This window comes from Heliconius melpomene, chromosome 6 (genome assembly GCF_056956725.1).
Source record: "Heliconius melpomene rosina isolate 202511_hmr_F chromosome 6, ASM5695672v1, whole genome shotgun sequence".
Taxonomy (NCBI): Eukaryota; Metazoa; Arthropoda; class Insecta; order Lepidoptera; family Nymphalidae; genus Heliconius; species Heliconius melpomene.
The window spans coordinates 1,100,570-1,124,942 of NC_140394.1; the positions used below are offsets into that span (position 1 = coordinate 1,100,570).

Genomic DNA, 24,373 nt, shown 5'->3' on the forward strand with positions numbered 1-24,373 from the left:
AAAAAATATTTTTGTAAAGAACTAAAATGCTGTATAATTAGACTCTAGTCTTTTTGAAAAAAAAAAGAAACAAAATTAAAATAAATATATATTTTGTACATATGACCTTTTAGTGTATTTCAACTTATCGCTTCATAGCCAACTGCCATACATGTCCGGTTATTTTCAATATTTTTATGAAGGTAATTAAATTCTTTAACGATGCTCATTTACTACATGTTTATTTTATACTGATACATGAAATATTTTCTATATACATATTTTATAATTATTTACTTTCACGCTGTATCCCGCATGTTACAGAGGGTTAGCACAGAAGGTTCTCCATGCACCGCCCAATTAAGGGAACACTGCATATTAAGTGGCGGTATTCAACGCCGCCTTTTGGCCTTTGGTTACCGGGGCGAAGAAATAGAAATAATTCATTCCTTCGTGGGAATCGAACCCAAGTTTCTAAATAGCTTACTAAATACATTCTCAAGGCTATAAACCAAACCCGTACTTACTTTACAACACTTCACTTTCGCAACGCAAACACTTATCTTCCATAATTTATTTGTTTACTCATATAAAGTATAAATAGTATCAATAATTTAATGCCAAGAATATTATTATACAAATTAACATGGGTATTATGTCAATTTATCTACGATATAACAATATATTTATCTTTTATACAAACGTGGCTTAGTGGGACAGTGTGTGGCAATAGCATAGGCATCTTGTGGGTTCTATTCTACCGAATGGGGATGGCCCCATTATATTTATACCTATATGTTTTTTATTTTATTTTAATTATTTAGCTTCATGCTGCACCTTGCACATATTATGGTAGACAGATGGAACCTGTGAACCTAGTGTTGAGGTAACCAGAGCGGGGAAACGAAAATAGAAAAAAAACCCATTATTTAATTTCGAGTGGGAATTGAACACACTACCTGTAATATTTACAGTTGCCCGTTTGTGCCCCTGCGCTACCACTGGCCTCTATATAGTACTATGTTATAATATAATAGAATAGATTGATATTTAAATCCCTATGTATATCCCTGCTCTGACCAGACATACTGCGGCTTTAAGTTACGGTAAAATAATGTAACTAAGCAGTTCAAAAAAGACGAACGAAGTGTCTTAACACTAAATTCTTTATCTATCCTGTTAATTAAAACATTCAAATTTTCGTATTATCTACAAAACACGAAAATAAGTCATTATTATTAATTCCCTCGTAAATTTGTCAAAAGAACACTCTCCAACCTTTATCGTGGCCAATAATTCTTTATTAATAACCGACGTGGCTGATAAGAGGGCCAGTGATAAGAGAAGTGTCATAACCCCCATTAGTTAGCTTATATTTTTTCCCCCTATCGCATCTTGAAGCAATCAATTACACTTTAAGTGTGGAAATTGTGTTTTATTATAAAGTGTTTGTTGAACATTCAAATTTTACATTTTTTTATCTTTAATTGGTGTTTGTTTAAGAAATATTCTTATATTTTATCTGATGTTTATTTAAAGCGTGTTGTTAACTATGTTACAAAACTTCGAGGCCATCGCGCAATGGGACAGCTTCCGATCGTAAATACTAGGATTGTGCTGGCAAGACATAACGTGGTGTTAAGTTTCGTCACTCAATACGCTATGTTTAGAATTCGAACGTAAATCGGAAAAGAGTGTCCAGACACTATCTTTATTAAAAAATAAGAAAATGTAGCTTTGAAAACACATCTTTGTGTTTATAACTTCAAAATATCTTGTTAAACTATAACAATTTCTCTACTCTCTACTAATATAAGATAATGAGCCATGAATCAATAAAACGCAATTTCAATTCTGTAATTATATTTTTAATGTTAAATTATTAAAATCACATAATTCTTTATGTTGTACTAACATTTAAGTTTTATTTAAATTTATCAATATTATTTTATAACCATCCTAAATTTGATTACCAAATGTTATTTTAATTAACTATTTGTTATTTTAATTAAGAAATGTTCCACACACATGCATGAAAAAACTACACACAAAAATAACTATACACTCACACTAAAACACTCATACAAAAATCTTTTGCAAAAATGGCAACATTAAATAACAATCTTAAATTATGCCTAATAATTTTTAATATTTATTCTAGAAAAAACGTATTAAAATATCCACTCTCTATCCTCCTTATATCCTTTATTCGCTCATTTTAAATGAAAATCTGAGCCCGTTATCATCACATCACGTCTAACTATAAACGCAACGATTGTGGGTTCTATTCTTGGCGATGGATGGGGAACAGAGTTTTACTACTAGGTTCCCCCTTCACTACGGAAGAGAAAAGAAGATCACATCTCAACTAGAAACACCGTCGAGAAAAATAAATTAAAATACAATTAAACCTATAAAGCTTCCCTTGAAAAAACATAATATTTTCACATTTCACGAATTGACAGTATCTTTCAAATTTTTTCCTTTCGTTTCTGGTAATATGACACAAGACAGAGCAGCTATCAATGAAATACCGCCAAAAATCGCTGAAGGTATCCATGTAGGCGATATGTTCGCTATAAAAGGTGCTACCATCGCCCCTATCTTAGCTGCTGCGGACGCAAAACCAAAAGCCATATTCCTTAAAGTAGTTGGATATAATTCTGCTTCGTAAACGTAAATTATTGCAAATGAAACAGAAACTGCAGCGAAGCCTATAATTCCTAAGGCGCTGGTTGACCAGTGCCCTTTCGGGGTAAATATCAGAAGAATCATAGTCAGTCCGGTTAGTACTAATGTGGCCATGAGTGATGATTTCCTGCTGTACACTTTAGTTATTACGATTTCTGTTGGACATAGTGGGAGCTGGAAACAAAAATATATATTCAAATTGGTTGCTAGTTTCATTCTGGTTTTAATACATTCAATTCGAATTGAGAAAATATCTATTATATAAAAAAATCACTACTGCCGTAGAAAGACTGAAGATTTTAAATGTATTTCTTTCTTTACATTTTAAAACTAAATTATGCGATATTATACTTATATAATAAAAGTTATTAATACAATAATATAAAAGAATAATAATAATAGTACACATATAAACTAGGTACTTAAAGCTATATGCGTCTATAAATAAGCCTTTCATACCACTTGGAAAACGAAAACGCCATGCTAACACCACTCTTACGATATTTCATACTTAAGTGACAACACGCAATAAACTTTGTACAGCGGCTTACAGAAAACAGTAGCTGCAGCTATAAAATATTAATCGGTTTGATATTTTAATAGGTACTCAAAATGTCAAGGATTGGGTTCATATGGGTTAATGTTTCATTTTTTCTTCTTTAATATTTTTTAGCTTCAAATGTATCCCGCTTTATCCCGCGTGTAACCAAATTTTACAAGAAAATTTCAAAACTCACCTGCATCAATCCCAAAATAGCAACAGTTATAAATATATTGTCGCTTAGCAAGGTCACATACTGGTATATCCCGTAGTAGGTGGTGCCTACAACCGTCCAGACACAGAGTGTCGACATGGTGATGTATCTTAGCTCTTTTGTTCTGAAGAAGTCGAAGTAGCTCGGACATATTTTGTCGTTTTCCTTTATATTCATTGCCTCAACTTTCTTCGTGACTATTTCTTTAATATTTGTTGTGTTTAAGTTATTTCTGGAACAAACTTTTTGATATAAAAACAAAATACAAGAAAAAAAAATAGGTGAAACCAATTTCTTCTTCACCTTCGCGCTGTATCTAGCATATACCAAGGTAGGCAGAGGGAACCGCATGTTAGGACTCTCCATTCTCCACTTTCCACCCCGTTTTGCCTTGTTACCACTCAAGACGCAATACCTCAATAATTCAAACGAAAAATGAGGAACGGAGTGTCTTAGCACTAGCTTTTCTCTGCATGCAGTGCGATGTATATAGCGTGAAGTTAATAATAAGAAAACTTACGTTTTCGCAGCACTCTCCAAAATCCGAACAGCATCATCAATTCTACCAACAGATATCAACCACCTTGGCGATTCTGGTACAAAGCAGATCAAAACCAAAATGAAGACACAGGATAAGCTAAATCCAAGTAAATAACTGTTCCATGTGGGTAGAAAATAAGCAAAGAGGGCTAACGAAGCCTCTGCTATACCATCAGGTAGAATACACAGGGCTCCGGCCACTTCTCTATATCTCTTGCCTATAATCTCCATGACCACTGGTATGCATATTATTAGGGAACCTCCAGAGGCCACACCGCTTATGAACCTTAATGTGTTGAACATCCAAAATTCGGTTACAAAGGATGTGGGTATCATAGATATTATGTTCAGGATGGTGGATACTAAGAGTGCGATACGACGGCCATATCTGAAATTGAATAGCATTTTTTTTATATTTGACCTTACTTCTTTTTTTATGCCAGTCATGGCCCAGGGACACAAGCATATGACAGAATATTTTCTGTTTTAACAATAGGGTCCCTCTGACTACCCTGCTGTGTGCGGGGTACAGCGTGAAGCTGATTTAGTTTTTTTTTAATTTATAATAGATAATTTTCACATAAGTGCTGTTCTATATTCTTATTAGGTACTTACGCTATCTTTAAAACTAAGCCTGTAGATTATTTACTATTGCTTGTTCCAACAAGGTTACAAAACAAACAATACAATTACTGGTTTATTATACCACTTTCTAACGATCACGTCCTCACGTTTTTAAATATAAGGAGCGCATGTTATATTATGTTAATGTTGAATACAACTCAAATCAAACGTGTGAATGTAAAACGACGGTTGTGAGTACGATTTCCACTCAGGGAGTATGAATTATTTTAGTTTATTTGCTCAAACTAAAAGATAAAGCGTGGCGTTCCATCAATATATAGGTACAATGTATGGAGAACTGGGCAGAAAGTGGCGAACGAAGGGTCTTAACATTAGGTTCCCTCTGACTATAGCAGGCAAAAAATCTGCATGTTTGTTTGTCTGTTCATCCACATGTAGACGCACAACTCTTGAAGTCCACGCAACTAAGAACTGGGTAGCAACTAGTATTTAAAATATTTCAAAGATTGAGTGCTGTGTAAAAAACTAACTTTGTCTAAATACTATTAGTTACTGTGGAAATTACAAACAGGACCAATAAAAAGACATATTAATATTTCTTTATTGAGTTATTAAAGTATTAATGGGCATTTCCCTGAGCTGAAACGAACGCACAACCATCTTATATATTTTAATTCACTGTCCGTTGTATTGACAATTCTAAGTTACTATTTGACCAAGGAGACGAAGCCGCAGGAAGCAACAAGTCATTTATGAAACCATTTTGTAGCTAGACGAATGCTATAAAAATGGCATCAAACTCGAGTATTTTTATATGATAAGGTAATGGCTACTTATGTGTAAGTGGTAGCAAAGTACTACAGCATGGACTATTTTTATTTCATTTTCCTGGTTTCAGAAAAACAGAGAAAATGAAAATAATTAATTCCCTCGAATACGAATCGAACCCACCACCGCTGTGCCGCTGTGCGGCTCCACGGCCTCAAATAAATATTATTTTTCTTCTTTATTCTACAAGTTCGTAGGCCTAAAAAGATATTTAAATATATTTTAAATCATCAAGTAAATAAAAAGATTTATAGCAGGTTGTTTAATTTTCATTATAAACTTAGAGTTATATATGTATAGACTATTTGCTTGTTTATATAACTGTAGTTATCTACGACTAGATTACGTTTTGATAATACATAGTACACTTATTTGTTTTTCGGTCTCAAAAGTCTCTATTTTTAAAATTTTCTGTATTCGCTATACGTAATTTAGAATAGAGAAACTCTTCAGGATGTACTAATAAACCATCCGAGTTTAGATTAATTTAATTTATAGCTCCGCCTTCAGCTTTGCCTCGTTACCCACGTAAGGCGTGAAAATATAAAATATTTCATTTCTCCGAGTAGAAATCGAACTCACAACCGTCGGTAGAGTCGCACGCTTATACCCCTGCACAATAACGACCTCTAACTACAAAAGTACATTTTATTAAATATAAGGAATAAAGCGTAAAGCTAAAAAACCAAGCGATCGAAGCCGCAGGTAAAACTAGTACATTATAATTATGTATGTATATGAACAAACAGACTAGTTGATTAAATGCCTAGATTTCTGTGCGTAAATTCAATGTTAAATGCTATCGGTATAGTATAATCTTTCTTTACACAGTAGGAATAAAACAAAGTCGTTTCCGTAGTCTTTAGCAATAAATGGGTTTTCCAACGCAGAAATAATTTCTTCATTCAAACCAGTAGTTTCTAAGAATGTGCTACATTCAAATTCTTCAGTTCTATAGTATCAGTATTAGATAATAATCTGTTGTATCTGTTAATTTTTTTTTAGTGTCACCCTGTACCTCACCCCGCAGGGTAGACAGGTAACCAGTTTAGACACTCCGTTCCCATTAAGACCGCCGCAACTGTGTCCCTGTGCCATAACTGGCATCAACTTTAACCGGCTCCAAAAAAGGACTAAGGAAAATACAACGAAAAAATTTACAATGTTTGTAATGTAACATAAGTCAGTACCAAATTGTTAGAATTTTAAATTAGTCTTATCATTTGAATAGCATATAATTTTATCATAAATGCACAATTGTGGATTGAAACTGAACAATCATTACGTTTATTTTGATTAAAATGATTAAAATGATTGAAATGATTTATGCTTGTACACCTATTAAAATCCGATTAATATAAAGTGCTGAACCATTTGCCATAAAATTACAGAAAATCATCTCTAAAATATGTGCTATCATACTAAATAACCACCAAAATCCATTCACATTTGGCGGGATAATCAAAGTACAAATGTACAAAAACACATACAATCGCGTTTATAAGTTTTTAGTTCTTTATGAAGAAATTTTATTTATTTTTAATTTTATCTAAAATCAAAATTTAAAATGAGAACTATAAAATTTTCTATTTGGCAGAACTTAGAAATAAAAATATTATCTTCAAAAATGATACTGTAAGAAAGAAAAGATAAGACTAAAGTTGACATATATACGTTATTTAATGATTTGTTTTAGATATTTTATTACAACTAGACACTAACATTGATGAAGTCATTATTGCTCAACTAACACATTCGACGGTAGTAGGTTGGATTCTCATTTAGGGGAATGAATTATTTAACATTTTCATTTTCACGCTCTCGTAATATTACATAACACATCGTGGAGTCCGCTGCTCAACTTAAGGTCTCAAAAATACAGCGGAAAGTGAGAAATATAGTGTCTTAACACTTGATCCCCTCTGCCTACACCGCTATGTGGAATATTCCGAGAAAATTTTCTGTAATCAGATCTTATTAGGCCAAACCTAGCCGATCAATTTACTTTGAAGTGAATTAAATGAAGTTGGAGCATGGAATATTTTGTAACGTAACCTAGTCAGTAACATAAGATAGAGATACATATTTATATTGCTTAATAGGATTGGATGCAAACAGATGACAGCTTTGATGATGATGATGATGGCGTACTTATTACAAACATAATAGAATACCTGTCCGACATCCAACCAAATATGGAGACACCAATCACTAAACCAAGCATCAAAATAGTTTGCGTCATACTCGCGAGCCACGATCTCTCGCAAATCAATCCAAAATCCGATATAAGCGTCGTCTCCATTACATCCGAATGAAACACATATTTGGAACAATTTTTATAACAAGTCATATTTTCCGCTACAATACTTGTATTTCCTTGAAATTCTGAACACGAAAATTTTGTGATGGGCGTTAGAAAGACAACTGATGTCATGTTGCCCATCGCCAGGAACCTCGTCAGGCATGCTGCGGAACACACGATCACTTGCCACAAACCGACTGCACCTATCGTCTCTTCTATATAGTCACTTTCACAATTATCATTCTCCTCATCATTTATCCGATCTTTGGATATAATATTTAATTGTTTCAATTTTAACTTCATTTTTGTTAGAAATTATAATTTATTTTAATTTTTATGAAATTTCTTGGTGTGATGCGTCATTTGTGAACGCTTGCAACTAAATACGACTGTATCGTTGTATTCAGTTAAGGAAACTCGTATCACACTTTCATATAATGCTACTTGAAGTTTCAGCGAATCTCACGTTTATTGTTAAGCGATAAGAGTCAATCTTTATTCCTATATTGCTCATTTATTAGAAAGCCTTGGAACATGAAGAACAATGGTGTTAAAATACACTAATTATGCATGGTGAGTGACTTTGAATTAGTATTTTTATTGGAATATTGCAATTTGCATGTTTATGTAAACACAGCAGCACAGCACTTAACCATTCGGGTTCCGCCACTAAATACGAAATATTTGAATAACTTGGCGTTGTGTAGAGAAGGAAGTGTCTCGATTTCTTCTACCTACCTCGCTAGGTAAAAAACTAAAAACACAACCTAATTCTGCACAAATCTTCATTTATCTAACTACATAGATGGGAAATACGATTTTTTCTAAATATACACATTTTTACTAAGTTTAAAATAAAAAAAATATATATTTTATATTTTTTTTTCCCAAAAGGCAACATTTTTTTTTTTCAAAACACATTACTAATACAAGCGATGTATAAATAGATTTACGACTCCCACCATAATGATATACAGACAACAGCCGCCCGTCATGTACTTTATTAATGATAGCCCATTCCCACCACTCACTCGTTTTCGACTTTAATGCTATAGTCATTTGTAATTTCGTCTCATTTTGAACCACTCAATAATTTTCTGTGGGAGACTTTATACGATACGTTATATCATATCGTATGGTCTTAGGATTATTAGGTTTTTTTCTCTCTCAAGGTCTCAACAATTTTTTTGGGAGTTGCAAGAGGTTTTCAATTATAACCTCTGTTGATCCTGATGGCCTGTACACCGGGTTTTGTGGGAGGCCATGCTAGAATAGAATACATTGTTTACTATATGGTATAATCTAATACTGATTTTTTTCTAACTAAATCGGGAAAACAAATAAAATAGTAAAAAATAATAGTCCGAGTGTTTTCAATCAGGCGTTTCAAATGTATCTCGATGATGTGGCCTATTAAATATCTGATATGCTTCGTGCTATCTATCAACATTTCACAAACATTAATCTCAATATTATGGCAGATAAATGTAAGTGGGCAGATAAAAACCAGTTCAAGGTTGGTTCTCTTCAAGATCAATAATGTATAAGTAAAATTATATATAAAGTGTTTAAACATAATAATATATAAAATAATAATAAATCAATACGTGTAGAGTGGCAGAACTCAACGCTTTGTCTTTATCAAAACGGGGATATGAAAATGGCTCATTTCCTCTAGTGGGAGTCGAATCTAAAGCCATCACATTTACAACGAATATAACCTCTTAAATTTTTTTTTTAATTATTACACACGATATCGTATCGCATACTCTAAGCCTGATCCCACGCGTCTAAAGTCAACCCGACGCGACGGCCAGGCTCGTTACGTCGAGCACGGCAACCAACATGTAATCACACGTCAGTGGCCCACAACCTGTAATTTACAGCACTTTTAACCCTCTCAATCAAGTAAACGCCGGTATAGTTTTTATTTTAAGTTAATGTGACTTCGAATTCATCTTGCACTTTTTACACGATCTTTAAATTGCGTTTACTTACTTATGTAGTTATATATGTAGGTGTGTAGTTATGTCTAATTGAGGGTATAAATAGAAAATAATACAGAAAAAATATTTAATGTGAACTTTGCATTCTATTTAGAAATCGATTTATATATGTGTTATTGTGTGAATTATGTTTTTATTTAAAAAAATCCTCATCATTATTCTCTTTTAAAACAATGTGACTACAGACATATTTCACTTAGTGATATATTAGTATATTCTTCACATTCGGTGTATTTAATAAAACAATCGAAAATAAACAATCCTATGATTCAACTTTTCGGAATTTATATCCATAATTTGCTGACGAATCTCAGATACTAAAATTATTTCTCTAAACTATAAATCCACAGAAAACTTAACCAACAAATTCAAAGAAAAACCTACCTATCCTAAAAACAGAAAAGAAACAAAATATTAGCACCCAAAAAGGCAATCGAAACACTTAACATTCTGAAAACAAAAGTAACAAGGCACGGAACATGGTTTCCTCGAGCTTGGGAGCTAATAACCAGAATTACGCCTCTGCTGCACTTATCTAAGGATTTATAGTCCCCTAGGGCCACCTTCAACTGGTCATTACGATGATTCCAGCCGTCTCTCCTGTCATAATTTGTCGGGAAAATTGAGGTTCTATCTGATTCTTCCGTACTGTGAATTTAGTAAGTATATATAGGTATCAGATTTTGAAATATTTACAATCAATTATGTTGTAGCACAGCGCCTGACTGCGCTGACGAGAGTCTAACTGCGAGACATAAAGGAGATAATTATGTCTATCAGTCTATGTGGCGTTGTAAGCGCCAACGTATTGGCCGATTTTGATGATTCTTACGTCACCTTATTTCATTTTAAACATCGCTTGAGAGAGATAGATAGTCTTGTCACACTTTCTTTTTAGTAAATTTATTTTTTTTATATATAAAAATTATAGTTTCATATATTTATGTATAATTTTTTACAGATTTGTAATTTTAAACAGCATGTAAATTTATTCACAAAGAACATTTCTGTTGGAGTAACTCAAAGACATGTGTTTAAATTTTACATAATTTTAGATATTATATAAATGTTGATGGCTGATAGGACACTTAAAGATTACTTCAACGATATAATAATTATTTTTATGGTAGCTTAATATGTAAGCCATCAAATTTATTTTACTACCTTATAAGCAAAATCTATATTTCAAATTACACAGTGCTAAATCACTCCGTTCCCACCATTTTTTGAGGCATCAAGTGTTAAGTGGCGGAACTTAAGGCTACACATTGCCTTATTATCAGAACGAGAAAATGAAAATAGAAAAATGCTCTTCGCCTCGACACCAGAGCGAAGAAATGAAAATATAAATAAATATTTCACTTCTTCGAGTGGGGATCGAACCCCCAAACGTCACGTTACAGTCACACCCTTGTGCCGCTGCGCCACGACGTCCCCAATTTCTATTTATGCAATTGCAACATACATGTCAAACTGATAATCTCCTTTCTTATTAAGACGGTTTAAAAAAGGTCCTTCTTATACCAATAATACATCAATCTCAAGGCAGACCCAATCGATCCTATTTTAAAATTTATATTTTAATTTGCCGCCGAAATAACTCAAGCCGAATGCGACTGACGTCTTCAAGTCCGCGCCTGTCGTTAATTTTTCAAAGGAGTTTTTAATCAGTTGTGAAACGATTTATAAATTAAACAGGGGCCCCTGTTATGAAGAAAATGTGAGTGTTCGGTGTGTTTCCATTGGATATTTTTTTATTATTTTTTAGGTCCACGCTGTATCCCGTATAATATAGCTCTCTAGAGTAGCTAACTAGTGGGCGCTTCGATTCCCACTTTCCACAAATAATAATAAACGCTATTTTAAGAAAATAACCCGACTTCAAATGCCTAGTAGTACTTATATGTACCTATATTATACCATTCCAGAAACGCGTGGATACCCATAAAACTGCTTAACTGATTTTGATGAAGTTTAAACTATTCAGTAAGTGGGAAGTCGGTGGTTTAAATATAACAAAATTCACATAATATACAACACAATATGTATAATATCAAAAAACAAAACAAATAACCGTAAACACGTGCCGGACGACACAACGGAAACGCGTCAACAAGAAATATGAGCGGAAAGGATCTCTCCGCGAAGCTGCAAATTCCGTCATCAATTATCATTATTAGGGAGCATCGCGACGGCGCGGACGGTAATTGAGTTTTATAAATGGCCGCCATGTCGTAAATACTCTGACGCATAATGTATTTGTACATTCATGTGTGTGCAAATGTGTTTTTTTTTTTCAGTTTCACGCTGTATCCCGCATGTAATTGTGTGTTGATTGGCGAAACTCAACGCTGCTATCTGTAAGCATAAAATGCATAATTTTATGTATATGTTTATGTATACCTAGGCCTGACCAATTTTTGTGACTTTGGGTGTTAAATGACGGAACATAACACCGTTAACTTTAATCGTTTTAATGAAATATTATGCCATGCCATGTTTGCCATTATTCTTACGACGGGACGGTGAGAGATACTCCGGGATCTTAAACTATGTCATAAACAAATCAAACAGAAATAACTAATTTATTTGACCACAAGCAAAACCTTATGCAAAAACTAGTCCTAATACAGGGTTAAACTAAAAAAACTAATTTCAAAATATTCATAATTAGGACAGCTAACACTACATAATGCACGTACTCACCTCACTTTTATCTTACCTAACTACGGCCATCACTCTTTGTCTCACAAATGAAGGGGCCGATTTTGTTTGAATGTTATTATTATTTTCTTAATCGCTGACACTTAAGAACAAAGGGTTTTAGCTTACAGAAAATACATTACCTTTGGTCTTAATGTTCAGCAATCAGTCAAAGTGTGGTTTAATGAGAATATTTGTTCTTTGAACGGTTGTTATTAGAGCTGTTCTGTTGGACACCCATTTGTGATGGAAAAAATTCTCAAAACATTTGCAGTGGAAAAATTACTTGAATAAAAGAATTGTTGTAGCGGTAATGATAGGTATATGTCGGTATATTAGTCGGTGAAGGTTGCGGGTTCAATTTTTCCTTTTATTTTTTCACGCTGTATCTAATAGGACACATCGTCTCACTGTAAACACGACGGTTGTAGATTCCAGTCCCACTTGGAGAAATATTTTTTCATTTCATCAATTAGCTAAAAAAAACTAATAAAAAACACAATATTTGACTCCCGTTAATAGCTAATTGATATCTCTAAGTATGGTAACAAATAATATATAAAATAAACCAGCATACCAGTACGTAGTACTATTACGGAGCTCGCGCTGAAAGGGGCACGGTATCGGCGTATCGTCACATAACTCTTCGCTATCGGAGTCGTTTTCTTTGAAATCTTCCTACATAAGCATTTCATAAATCTTAATGATATTGTGAGTAGAAATATTGGATATGGTAAATACTCATATTAACAATATATTCACACTATTTTTGTATATAATTTTATCCCACTTAGATATAACTCTCACAGAGTCTTATTGTGGGTTTGAGTCCCATTCGGGGTAATAAATTATTTTCATGTCGTTCTGATAACAAAACAAAGCGCAATATTGAGTTCCGCCACTCACCACATAATGTCTCAAAAATTGGGCAGTGCGTGAGGAACAGTATTCCAACACCAGGTTTCTTGTGCATACTTTGCGTGACACAGCGTGAATAATATTGACCATAATCCAATAGAAGAACCAAAAATAACAATGAAACTATCATATCCATATAAAATAACATAACCACGCGTCGCTCCAAGTTTTTATCATCACTTATCAGTGGTAGCATGTCTCCTGTATAATAACCGTTAATTTTAACGACAAGAACAATAACAGTTGAATTTATAACGTTGTAACCATTAAATAGAAGGACAAGGTGTCTATACGGTTGTAAATTAAGTGATAAGCATTCACTCATAGTAATTGATATGTATATAATATATCTACATAAGTATTGAATGACATTTGACTATTGTTTTAAAAATAATAATTTTTAAATAGCAAATACTAATTGCGTTTTTAATTACCTTTTCTTTAAAATAAAAAATAAATAAATCAGCTTCACTCTGTATCCCGCACACAGCAGGGTAGGCAGAGGAAAGAGTGTTAAGAAACTCCGTTCTCCACTTTCTGCCAAATTCTGGAGGCATTACGTGTTGAGTGACAGAACTCAACGCGGCACTTTGCCTAATATAAACGTAAATAAATATTTCACTCCCTCGAGTGGAGATCGACCCCACAACCGTCGCGTTACAGTCACACCCTTGTGCCGCTGCGCCACGACTGGTCTCAAAACAAAGAAATCATGTAGAAGATATAAAACATAATAAATAAAAAAACAAAAATTAAGAACAAAAACGAATTACCAATTCGAATAATATTAAACAAATCGTATAATATTAAGAGCTTTAACGAGTCCAAAACGATTATTTGGCATACAAACAGATCGTTGGACACAATTTATATATTAATAGACGTAATGGCTTGGAAAGAATAGAAATTGACCCACTTAGCGGGGAAATAAAACGTGAGGGAATGATATACTGTAGGACATTTATATAACTTTTTTTGTTGCTTCACGATCTATCCTGCATATAACAGGGATAAGTTAGTGTTAAGACACTTTTTTTCTCTCAAATTGGAATATTACGTGTAGAGCGGTGCGCCCGCCCGAATTATCCGGGTTCTAAAATAATTGACTTTGAAGAATTACAAAATTTTATTAATATATGCACCAATTACGTTATTAAAAATTGAGTAAAAAAATACACAAGAAAAAGTAATAAGCTACTTAGTATTTTTTTTTTCAAATTTATATCAAAAGAATTTTTGGAGGTAAAAATTTGAACTCTTGACGACCGTTCTAACTAAGTAACCATAGCCATACGTACATATACAACATTCACTTAGCGATTTCAACAAATCAACATCTATCTAAACAAACTGACAAAATCTAATGGACTTCACAAATCATAAATCAAAGATTTATAACAGACAGACGCATTTGCTTTTAAACGTCAAACGCTAATTACGAACTTCGTTTAGAAAAAGAGACAAAAAAAATATTTAAAACACCTTTTTAAAAACTGTCTGTCTAGATGTTTTTGTCTTCCGCCATTTTGTTGCGACGGCCATTTTGCGTCAACAACAATATTGCTTACATATCATTTTATTGTCATCAGAGCTGAAATCGTAATTCCGAATTTCAGCTCAATCACTGGTAAGTGAGTCAATTTGGGCATGCAAGATTTCACATACACTAACAAACCAGTTAAATAAAAGCTTGTAAAAAAGTACACCTGTAGACAAATCATTGTCTCTATATACAGATAAATAGAGACATACGTTAGAAAATTTCCCGCTACGTTCCAATCTGTATATATTTTCTAAATATGTACAGAAAATATTCTGTTAAAACATCACGCTATTCTGCTCTGTGTCTAAATTCGAAAAATTGTCCGCTCATACTGCACACAATGCCTCGCTTGTTTTACCAGAGCGAAAAAATAAAAACCATTCCCCAAGTGCAAATCGAATCCACAACCATCGCACATACAGTTATACAATCGACTACTGCGCCACGATGTCTTCAGAAAACACATTATGATAAAAGAGTAACGAACTGTAGGGCGTATTCTTTCAAATTAATTCCTAAGAGCCAACAATTTGTCTTCCGGTTACAAGATTAAGAGAGCTCGCGGAAGAACCGAGAAATGTTATTTTAGCCTCGCTGTTCAATTGTTTTATAGCATTGCATAGTATTCATTTACTGAGTACATCTTTAACACATTGCTAATTACATTACATGCCACTTTTAATTAAGAATCAATCTACATATTTATAAATTGACGCAGGTACAGTTTCCATAGCAGAGTGCCATGGACAATGTGACATGGTTTTCTAATAAGTATAGATCAAATTAAATAAGATCAGCTTCACGTCGTATCCCGCACACAGCATGGTAATGAGTGAGGATCAAACCCACAACCATCGCGTTATAGTCACACCTTTGTGCCAGCCTAAAAATATTATAAAAATAAATAAAAGAATCTCTCCACATAGCGTTTCACTAAAACCTCAACCTAACAATATTCTTTAAAAAACCGACAAGAAATATTTGCCTTAATAGCTTAACTTTTCATCTGCTAACGAATTAACAAGCGGCCCTCAGCGCGGACAAACACTGATTAATAGCTGACATTAATTTACGAAAAAAAGAGAGAAAAGAGAGAGCTTTTATACGAGCTTTTACACGTTAGAGCTTTCATTTTACTGGAAACAATGTTATTTATTAATGTTTTGTTTAATGCCCGTCAGTTTTATATTAAGAGATTATGAAATTAAAAATATATTTGGAGAAAAGAAAATAATAAAAAGTTACATTGCGTAATATATCTGGTGATCAAAGCGTTGCGTTGAGTTCCGCGTCTCAACATGGAGTTATTTTGCTAATTTGTCAGTGCGTGTGGAACGGAGTGTGTTTCCACCCCTTTGTAAACTAAACGGGATACGGCGTGAAGTTATAAAAAAATATACGAAATCCTTTTTTTTTCGGTTAGACAAAATTCGCCACCAAACTTACATTTTCATTTAAAATAAGTGGAAAAATTATTAATTAGTATAGATACGGTACGATATATAAGTACGTATATTGGCATATATCTCTACTTCAATATTAACATTATAGAGCCTAAATTGTTTGAACGCACTAATCTCAGAGACTAATAGTTCAAATTGAAAGAATACTTTTGTGTTACACAGTCCACTTACGACGTAAGTCTAGGATTATTTTAAATCAAATAATTGTTTTAATACTACCCACAATACCACTTCCACTTGACCACAGAGACAAAACCGCATGCAAAAGCTAATTTTACAACAAAACTAAGCGCCACTCGATTCAAAATCGATTACAAAATGATTAATTCGTCCACAAATCAAATAATGAGTGAACGTACTAATAAATAAATGTTGATAATAACATGTAATTTAGACAGTCGGACGTGTCCAGTGATAGCGCGTGAAATACTGTTTGTTGCTTGTTTGTGATCATTGTAGGGAATTTATTGGTGTTTTATATTATAGGCATCAGTTATGTGGTATCTGAAGTGATGGACTGTTAAAATGCAGTAGTTAGAAGTTATTCATGTTTCACGCTTTAACCCACATATAGCTGGATAGAGAGAGCCTAGTGTCAAAATATTCTGTTCTTCACTTTCTTTTCGAGTTGGAGAGACTGTATAATGGTGGAACTGAATGCGTCACTTTCCACCACTCCAAACGCAGTGTCTAGATTTGGTGAAAAATGGGAGACGGAGATTTTTTAATCTTCCCGCTGTATGTATGCTTAGCAAGGTAGATTTCTACCTACCCTGAGACTGTTCCCATGACACAACCGTTCCCCACTGTCCACATAATATTTACCTATATATATTTTTATTTATATAATGTTCATCCAACTGCTTTTGTAACGTAGGCGCTAATAAATCGCTTCGTTCTACTCATTCCGGCCTTACCCCTTCCGTTCTGGATCGTGGAACCTAACGCTATGCCTTGTCAAACCAGCTAGGGAAACACCCACGACATAAAATATTGTATTATTTCAAACGTGATTTGAATACTAACATAGCTTACAATAAACCATGTTGAAGCAGTGATTATTGAAAAAAAGTTATAGACTGATAAAATATTAAAACCCGTCTTATCTGGTTCCCGCGGGAATTTCGAGATATCTTCTCTCTATTGATCCCAGCTTTTTTTTCAATTCTACCACTGTCTATTAATTGTTTTAAATTATTTCAATTACTTTTTTGAGGAACCCTCTTCAAAAAACATGCCAAAATTTAGTTTTCTAACCTGCGTAGTATCTGTGTGGCAGTAAGTTGTCGGTTAATAATCCATTTGGTAACTGGAGAGTTACATTAATCTAATTGAAATAATTTAAAACAATTAATAAAAAGTGGTAGGATTAAAAAAAAATTTCACGTTGTATCCCTCCTATAGAACGGTAGGAAACGTACTTCTAAGACACTGCCCTCATTTACCCTAAATTTTCGAGACTCTGAAAGTTGAAAGGCGTAACTCATCGCCTTTGCGCTTTGTCATGTTACCAGAACGAGAAAAGTGTTTACTTTTCTCTTGAACGAATAGAGAAAATCTATATACTATTAACCTATTCCTTACCAAATCTACGACGAAAGAAACGCCAAAGAAACGAAAGGACGATCAAAAAATACGACTTACCAAATTAAATTCCAACCAAGTGGCCTATTATTCAAACATAAGTAATAATCTAAATTCACAATTCATCCAAAAATTCACTAAAATATGACAGGCCGTTGAAAGTATGAGAGTTCGAGATGGGAGATAACTTCGCAGTATCTGTAATGTGACCATAAATTAGGAATATCGCCGGGAACGCTCCATTTAACTTGACTAATGGTCGGCGTAGAGTAAAAAGGCGTATGGGGGCGTTTCGCGTGTATATTTTGAATGAACAAACCGCTATGGGTTTATGTATGTTTATAGTGTTTGTCCCTTGGTGGAAGGGTCACAGGTTCAATAGGGTAAGTGTTTTAGTGTAAAATAAGTAAACAATTATACAAACTATTTGTAATACATTTTTGATCTACGTGGCACTGTGACATAGCTTCTGTACTGTAGGCACGACGGTTGTGAGTTCAATTTCCACCCGAGGAAATTAATTACTATGATTTTCTCACTTCGGTAACAAGACAAAGCGCGGCGTTGAGCTACACAGACGCGAAAAGCGGGTAAGGTCTAGGTATATACTAGATTCTTCCTACCTACCCTGCTGATATACAATTAAGCGTGAAGCAAATAAAAATATTTATAAAATAAAATACATGATAACAAAACAATTACAGCGCGAAGAAAGAATTCAAAGACAGATTGAAAAGTAAAAAAGTGTGGGTTACGCTCCTTCCTTTAAATCCAGTCTAGACAGCAAGTTGAACGATAAGTTTTATACATTGACTTGACAGGTCGCTTCTCAAAATAAAATATAGGAAACAGTAAATAGCTTAACAGATCTTTTACTATGTCATATTATGGTTTTTTACTCAATTTAAATATTTTTAAGCTGTAAGAATTTAGCTATAAGATAATTTCAGGGACATTGCTTGTTGCGTGGAAAGCAATTAGAATTCTGAAGTCAGTCGTGGCGCTGCGATACAAGTTTGAGTCCTTTTGAAGGAAATGATATATTTAATATTTTTATTTCTTCGTTGTTCGAGCGCGGCATTGAATTCCACCGAGCAACACGTCTCTAGAATTCAACGAAAAGTGGGGAATGGATATATCTTAATGGAAACGGAGAGCTTTAACACTAAATTCTCAGGCTCCCTCTGCCTACACTCCTATGTGCGGGGCACATCCTGCAGCTAAAAAAACAAATTGAAATTTGAGCCCACAAATGTCACCTTAAATTCACCTTTTTTGCTTTTCACTTTTCACTTCACACGCTTGAGAAAAGTCAAAATATATAATGTACAACAAAACCCTTCAATCATAAATTACAATTAAAAAGTATGTATTAGGTAGAACAAAAAAAATTCAAACACGAAAACTGAAAAATTTTTACAAGGCACAAAATAAATAAGGTGTTATACTAAAACAAATCATGTACTTACACGGGCCGCCATGTTTCAAACTAACTTTTATGAAAACTGTCTCCCGCCACAGTATTTTACGTTAAATGGCCTAGCTTTTTGTCGTTAAATTTGTAACTTATCGCCTGTGATCTCGGCTTACTATGAGTTTTGGTAAGGACAGGATTTTTAACGGTATTATTAAGTTGAATTGGCGTTCAGTTCCGTCACTCAGCACGCAGTGCTTCGAGAATTTAGTTGAAAGTGGGGAACAGAGTGTGTTAACACTAGGTTCCCTCTACCTATCCTGCTTCGGAAGCGTGAAATTAATTATTGTTAAATATTAAAGTTATTATTGCAAAACGCGGTGTTGAGTTTCGCTACTACTAATATTTAAAATTTGGCGGAAAGAGGAGAGCGGAGTGTCTTAATAATGAAGAGTGAAGTGACGTATTTTTGAGACATTGCTGTTCAACAATGCCAGTCATAACTCAATGCCACCCATGTTCTTACCAGAGCAAGGAATTAAATATAATTCATTCCCTTGAGTCGAAATTGAACCCACAACCATCGCTGTGCCGTTGCGTTACGACGGCCTTTAAAACAGCTTTTAAATTATTTATTTAAAATCCTTTATTTCCATAATAGATGGACTCCCTACTAGAATATAAGGTAGCCTGCATTTTGCCGAGAAAAATATAATTTATGTCACATTTTGTATCGAATAAAGGGTTAGTTACGCTCCTTTGTGTGCACGTTATTGCCTGTTTCTATTAACTTATGATAAGGGTGTTGCGTTTTTATATTTTACTAGGTTTTAACTGACTAAGGCTTTGGCCCTGTGTTCGAGGAGAGAAAATAATTTTGAGTGGAAATAATTGCGACACATTCTAAGTGCCTGATATACCTCTGATCGCAGGTACAATGGGTTATTCAATAACTATTATATGTTTAGGGTTTGGAAAAAAAACGGCTATAAAGAATTTTCAGCTTTATAATATTCTTATAGATATATCTTACTTCTTATCTTATAAATATTATAAAGTAAAATTTGTACGGACGAATGTCTGTTCCACTTTCACGCAAAAACTACTAAACGGATTTAGATGATACTTTAGAGTAATATAGCTTATACATCAGAAAAACATATACGCTTCAAATTATGTTAGATTTAGTATAATTTGGCTATAATATAGCAAGATAGGAAGCGGGCGAAGCCGCACGCGGATCCCTAGACTAATATAAAACTCGTGTAAGCAATTCAGGGTTGAGCGAGGGCAGACAACAGTCTATGTCTGACAACAGAAAGCGGCGTGAACGTAGCTCGATGAATAAAATATTATAGGGACTTGCCACCTGACGTTATAGTTGCGACGTCCGCGACGCGCTCTGTGACAACCATTTGTAGGGTGTTATAAAATATTGAGTAAATGTTATTTATATTTATGTATGTTTTAGTCTTTATTTGATAACTATATGAATATTATTTATTGAAACGAATGTCTAATCTTAAACGACCTCCAAAAATGTGGCTTTTAATTTGACATGATAATGTTAGGCGATCACTTTGTTAAATTGTAAATAAATTTTATTAATTATTTTTTGTAATATTTTTTTCAGGAATTGAACCAATGGTTGTTCAGAAAATCATTATATATATATTTTTAATGGGCAAAAAACATTTAATCTGTGATTAGAATTGAAACCCAAAAGAATATTCCAGTCATTTGATAGGTGAACTAACAACCCTCTATCAACTTACCTCAAATGTCATACCAACAAACATATTTATATCAAAAACCATTCCACCACTATATTCTGTTTGAAATTATAAAAGTTTAAATTGTAAAGAGCTTTTAAATCTGTCCTATTCATATTTCCGCCTTTGTTAGACCCACAATTGTTCTCTTCTCTTCTGTTCTGTTCTGTGGACAACGCGACATAATGCGCACAAATACAGATAGCTGTTACAAAAATGTCAACACTCTAAAATATTTTCTATTATAAATATGAAAAATTGCGAACATCTTGTATCTTATATTATATTATATTGTAAGTATTGTACAAGAGCTTTCCACTGACCTGGATTTTAACCAAATTACTTTGAAACTGTTTTGTGAATTGTCTATCCGTTTGTTTGTTACAAATTACAATGAAACTTAATGACGACTTGTGATAATGAAAGGTGAATCTAAAGTTAATGTTTTCGTTTGTTTAAATGATATCAGAGATTGTTATAGTATTATTAAATTCAGTTGTTTTTATATTTATTTCACCTTCTTATTATTATTATATTCTTCTTATTGAGGCCGTTGTGGCGCAGAAGAATGCGGTTTTAGGTTCGATTTCCGTTTGGGAGAATAAACTATTTTTATTTCTTCGCTCTGGAATAAGACAAAACCTGCTATTGAGTACCACCACTCGGAAGGAGATTGAGTCATAGGTTCTTTTTGTCTACCTTGCTATGTGCGGGATACAGTGAAACAAAAAAAAACTCCCTCTTTTTAATGAAATTCTTTAACCGGATTAATCGCATATACATATTTAAATCGTCGAACCCGACGTTTCAAACCTTTTGCAATGGTCCGTGGACCCACGTGACCTCAGTTGACCTACCTGACTATTATATCAAACTACCGCCAACGACTTCTTAATTACCTCGCGTACTGCCCTGCTGCTCTGTCTACCTCGCTATAAAGAAAAAAGCGTAATAAAGATGCTTTAATAAAAAAGAATTAGTATTTGGACCCTTCAACTTTGACTTTCAATATAATTATACAAGACAGCAACGTGTAATTAACAAAGCATATATGAAAGTATTTTAACTGAAATTCTCCCTAAAATCAGTGGAAACAGTTTAACAATTAGCAACAAAAACAAACCGTTGTACGTATAGTTAATTAAAACGCAAATTGGTGACCGCAACCCTCCGCGAAAGGAGGCTATAGTGACGTACTCATGTCGATGTAGTTAGCATATCAGAATTTTTTAGAATATATTTCATTTGGTGTCGAGGCAAGGGGCGGCGGTGAGTTCCGCCACTCAAAACGCAATGCCTTCAGAATTCGGCGTAAAGTGGGGAACGGACTGTGTTAACACTATGTAGGCTTCAGGGCAGGTGGAGGAAATTTAGTGTTAAGACCGTTCTCATTAAGATATTTTCATTCCCACTTTCCGACAAATTCAAAAAACATTGCGACTTGACCGGCGGGACTCATCGCCGCGCTTTACGCCACGATACCACAGTGAAGAAAAAATATTTTTTTTATTTCCTCCACTGGTAATCGAACTCACATCTTGTCGCATTTACAGCCACATGCTTGTGACTCAACTGACTTCTTTAGAATTCCAGCATAATAAATAACCTCCATCTAACGATACTAACTAAGCCACATCCCTAAACCTCCTGAGCTTTGCATAATAAAGAGCGAAGGTATTAGCATAAAATCACTCGAATTCACCTATTTGACTTGCAAAAAATTGGCCCGCGGCCTGCCCCGGCCTGCCCCCGGCCCCGACCGGCCCCCGGCTTATCGCTCGCAATTAGTTTCGATGGCCAATCCCCCTTAAGTACTTTACAGAGGAGAAATAGGTATGCCAAAATGGAAATCAATTATATTTTTGTTTACAATAGCTTGTTATTTTGTTAGACAGCAAAATATAGAAAATATTTCCACATTCATGAAGTCAGTCAAATATGATGATGATAATGATGACATAAGGCCATTGTACTAGAGGTCACTATAGCATAGTGATCTCTAGGAATCGAACCCACAACCGTTACGTATAAACATTCAAAAGCGACCGCACCTACTTGGCGTCTGTATAACGTATATTATAGGCTTTACCTCTAGACGACTCTACTATATAATCTTACCATCATAAAGCCACTACGTGTGCATTAAGTATTATTAGAGCAGGGCGAGTAACGTAATAACTACCATAGAGTGGGTTCAATAACAATCTGTTAGGATTAATTTATGGGTAGAGCCGCCGATGTATTTAAAGTCACTTCTAGTTAAAAGTTAATCGATTTTTAGTTGGTTTCTAGTAGGATTATGCTCTTATTTAAATTCTGAGTATAAATATAATGTCTAGAATTATGGATCAAAAGAATAAAAAAAAAGCAGCCTTTTTACTTTGTATTTACATTTGTTGTATCATCATTGAGCAATGAGCTGGTCTAATAATGGAGCCAGCAGCGAAATAGTGGAACTCTTCAGAAGTTACTTTAGTAAGAAAAGTCAAAAGAAAAGCCAGCCTGAAAATAAACGGAGACTAGTCGTCTCTCAATATATACTTTTTTCTTGACTGGCATTAGTAAATAGACGGAACAAAAGATAAAAATAGTTATTAATTAGTTATTAAAAATACTCATATTGGTACTGACTACAAAAATAACAGATTTGAAATAGTCAATAATTATATAGGTTATAATTTCACTTAATACTCTCCACATTCTTTACTTTGAATTATTTAATAACATTATTTATTTAATAATATAATTACAAATATTTTATTAACTATACCTTTTTAATACATAGATATAACCAACCCAAAAAAACCTTTTAAAAGCTATTCAAAAAGTTCGATTTAAACTCAAATATAACAAAGATAGCAAACTTTAGGCTTCAAATATCATAATAAGTGAAATTTTAAAGTTTCTCTACATAGCGCCCCGAGCGGGAGCGCACTGCGAACAAAAGGCTCTATATTTACAAACTGTCGTCTCAAATTGCGTGTATGAAGTAAAACCGCCAAATTACACAATAGTGTTATTACAATAACTCTACAATAGCAGATGTTGAGGGAAAAAATGTAGAGAAACTATTCTATTACTGTTACTTTGCTATAAATGTGGAATATTTGTTAATTTGACATTTTTAATGCTTTAATTAATTTGATATTTTCTATAATATGGCTATTATTATTTACCTTTCCGTCGGCTCTAGTTGCTGTAAACATTGTTATAAATTCATTAACTTCTTTATATTCATTTCAAAGATATTGTTTTATAGAATCTAAGACAAAAATGGCAAATCTACAGAT

General features: G+C 33.8%; 1 protein-coding gene across 1 annotated transcript; it reads right to left on the minus strand.

The window, feature by feature from the left end:
• Positions 1-1,825: 1,825 nt before the first annotated feature.
• LOC146538002 (organic cation transporter protein-like) lies at positions 1,826-8,103 on the minus strand. Its single transcript, XM_085187115.1, has 4 exons — positions 7,553-8,103; positions 3,946-4,353; positions 3,408-3,657; positions 1,826-2,844 (listed from the first exon to the last, which is right to left on the minus strand). Exons 1-4 carry the CDS (start codon positions 7,981-7,983, stop codon positions 2,431-2,433), a joined length of 1,503 nt encoding a protein of 500 aa, XP_085043241.1. The 5' UTR covers positions 7,984-8,103; the 3' UTR covers positions 1,826-2,430.
• Positions 8,104-24,373: the final 16,270 nt, after the last annotated feature.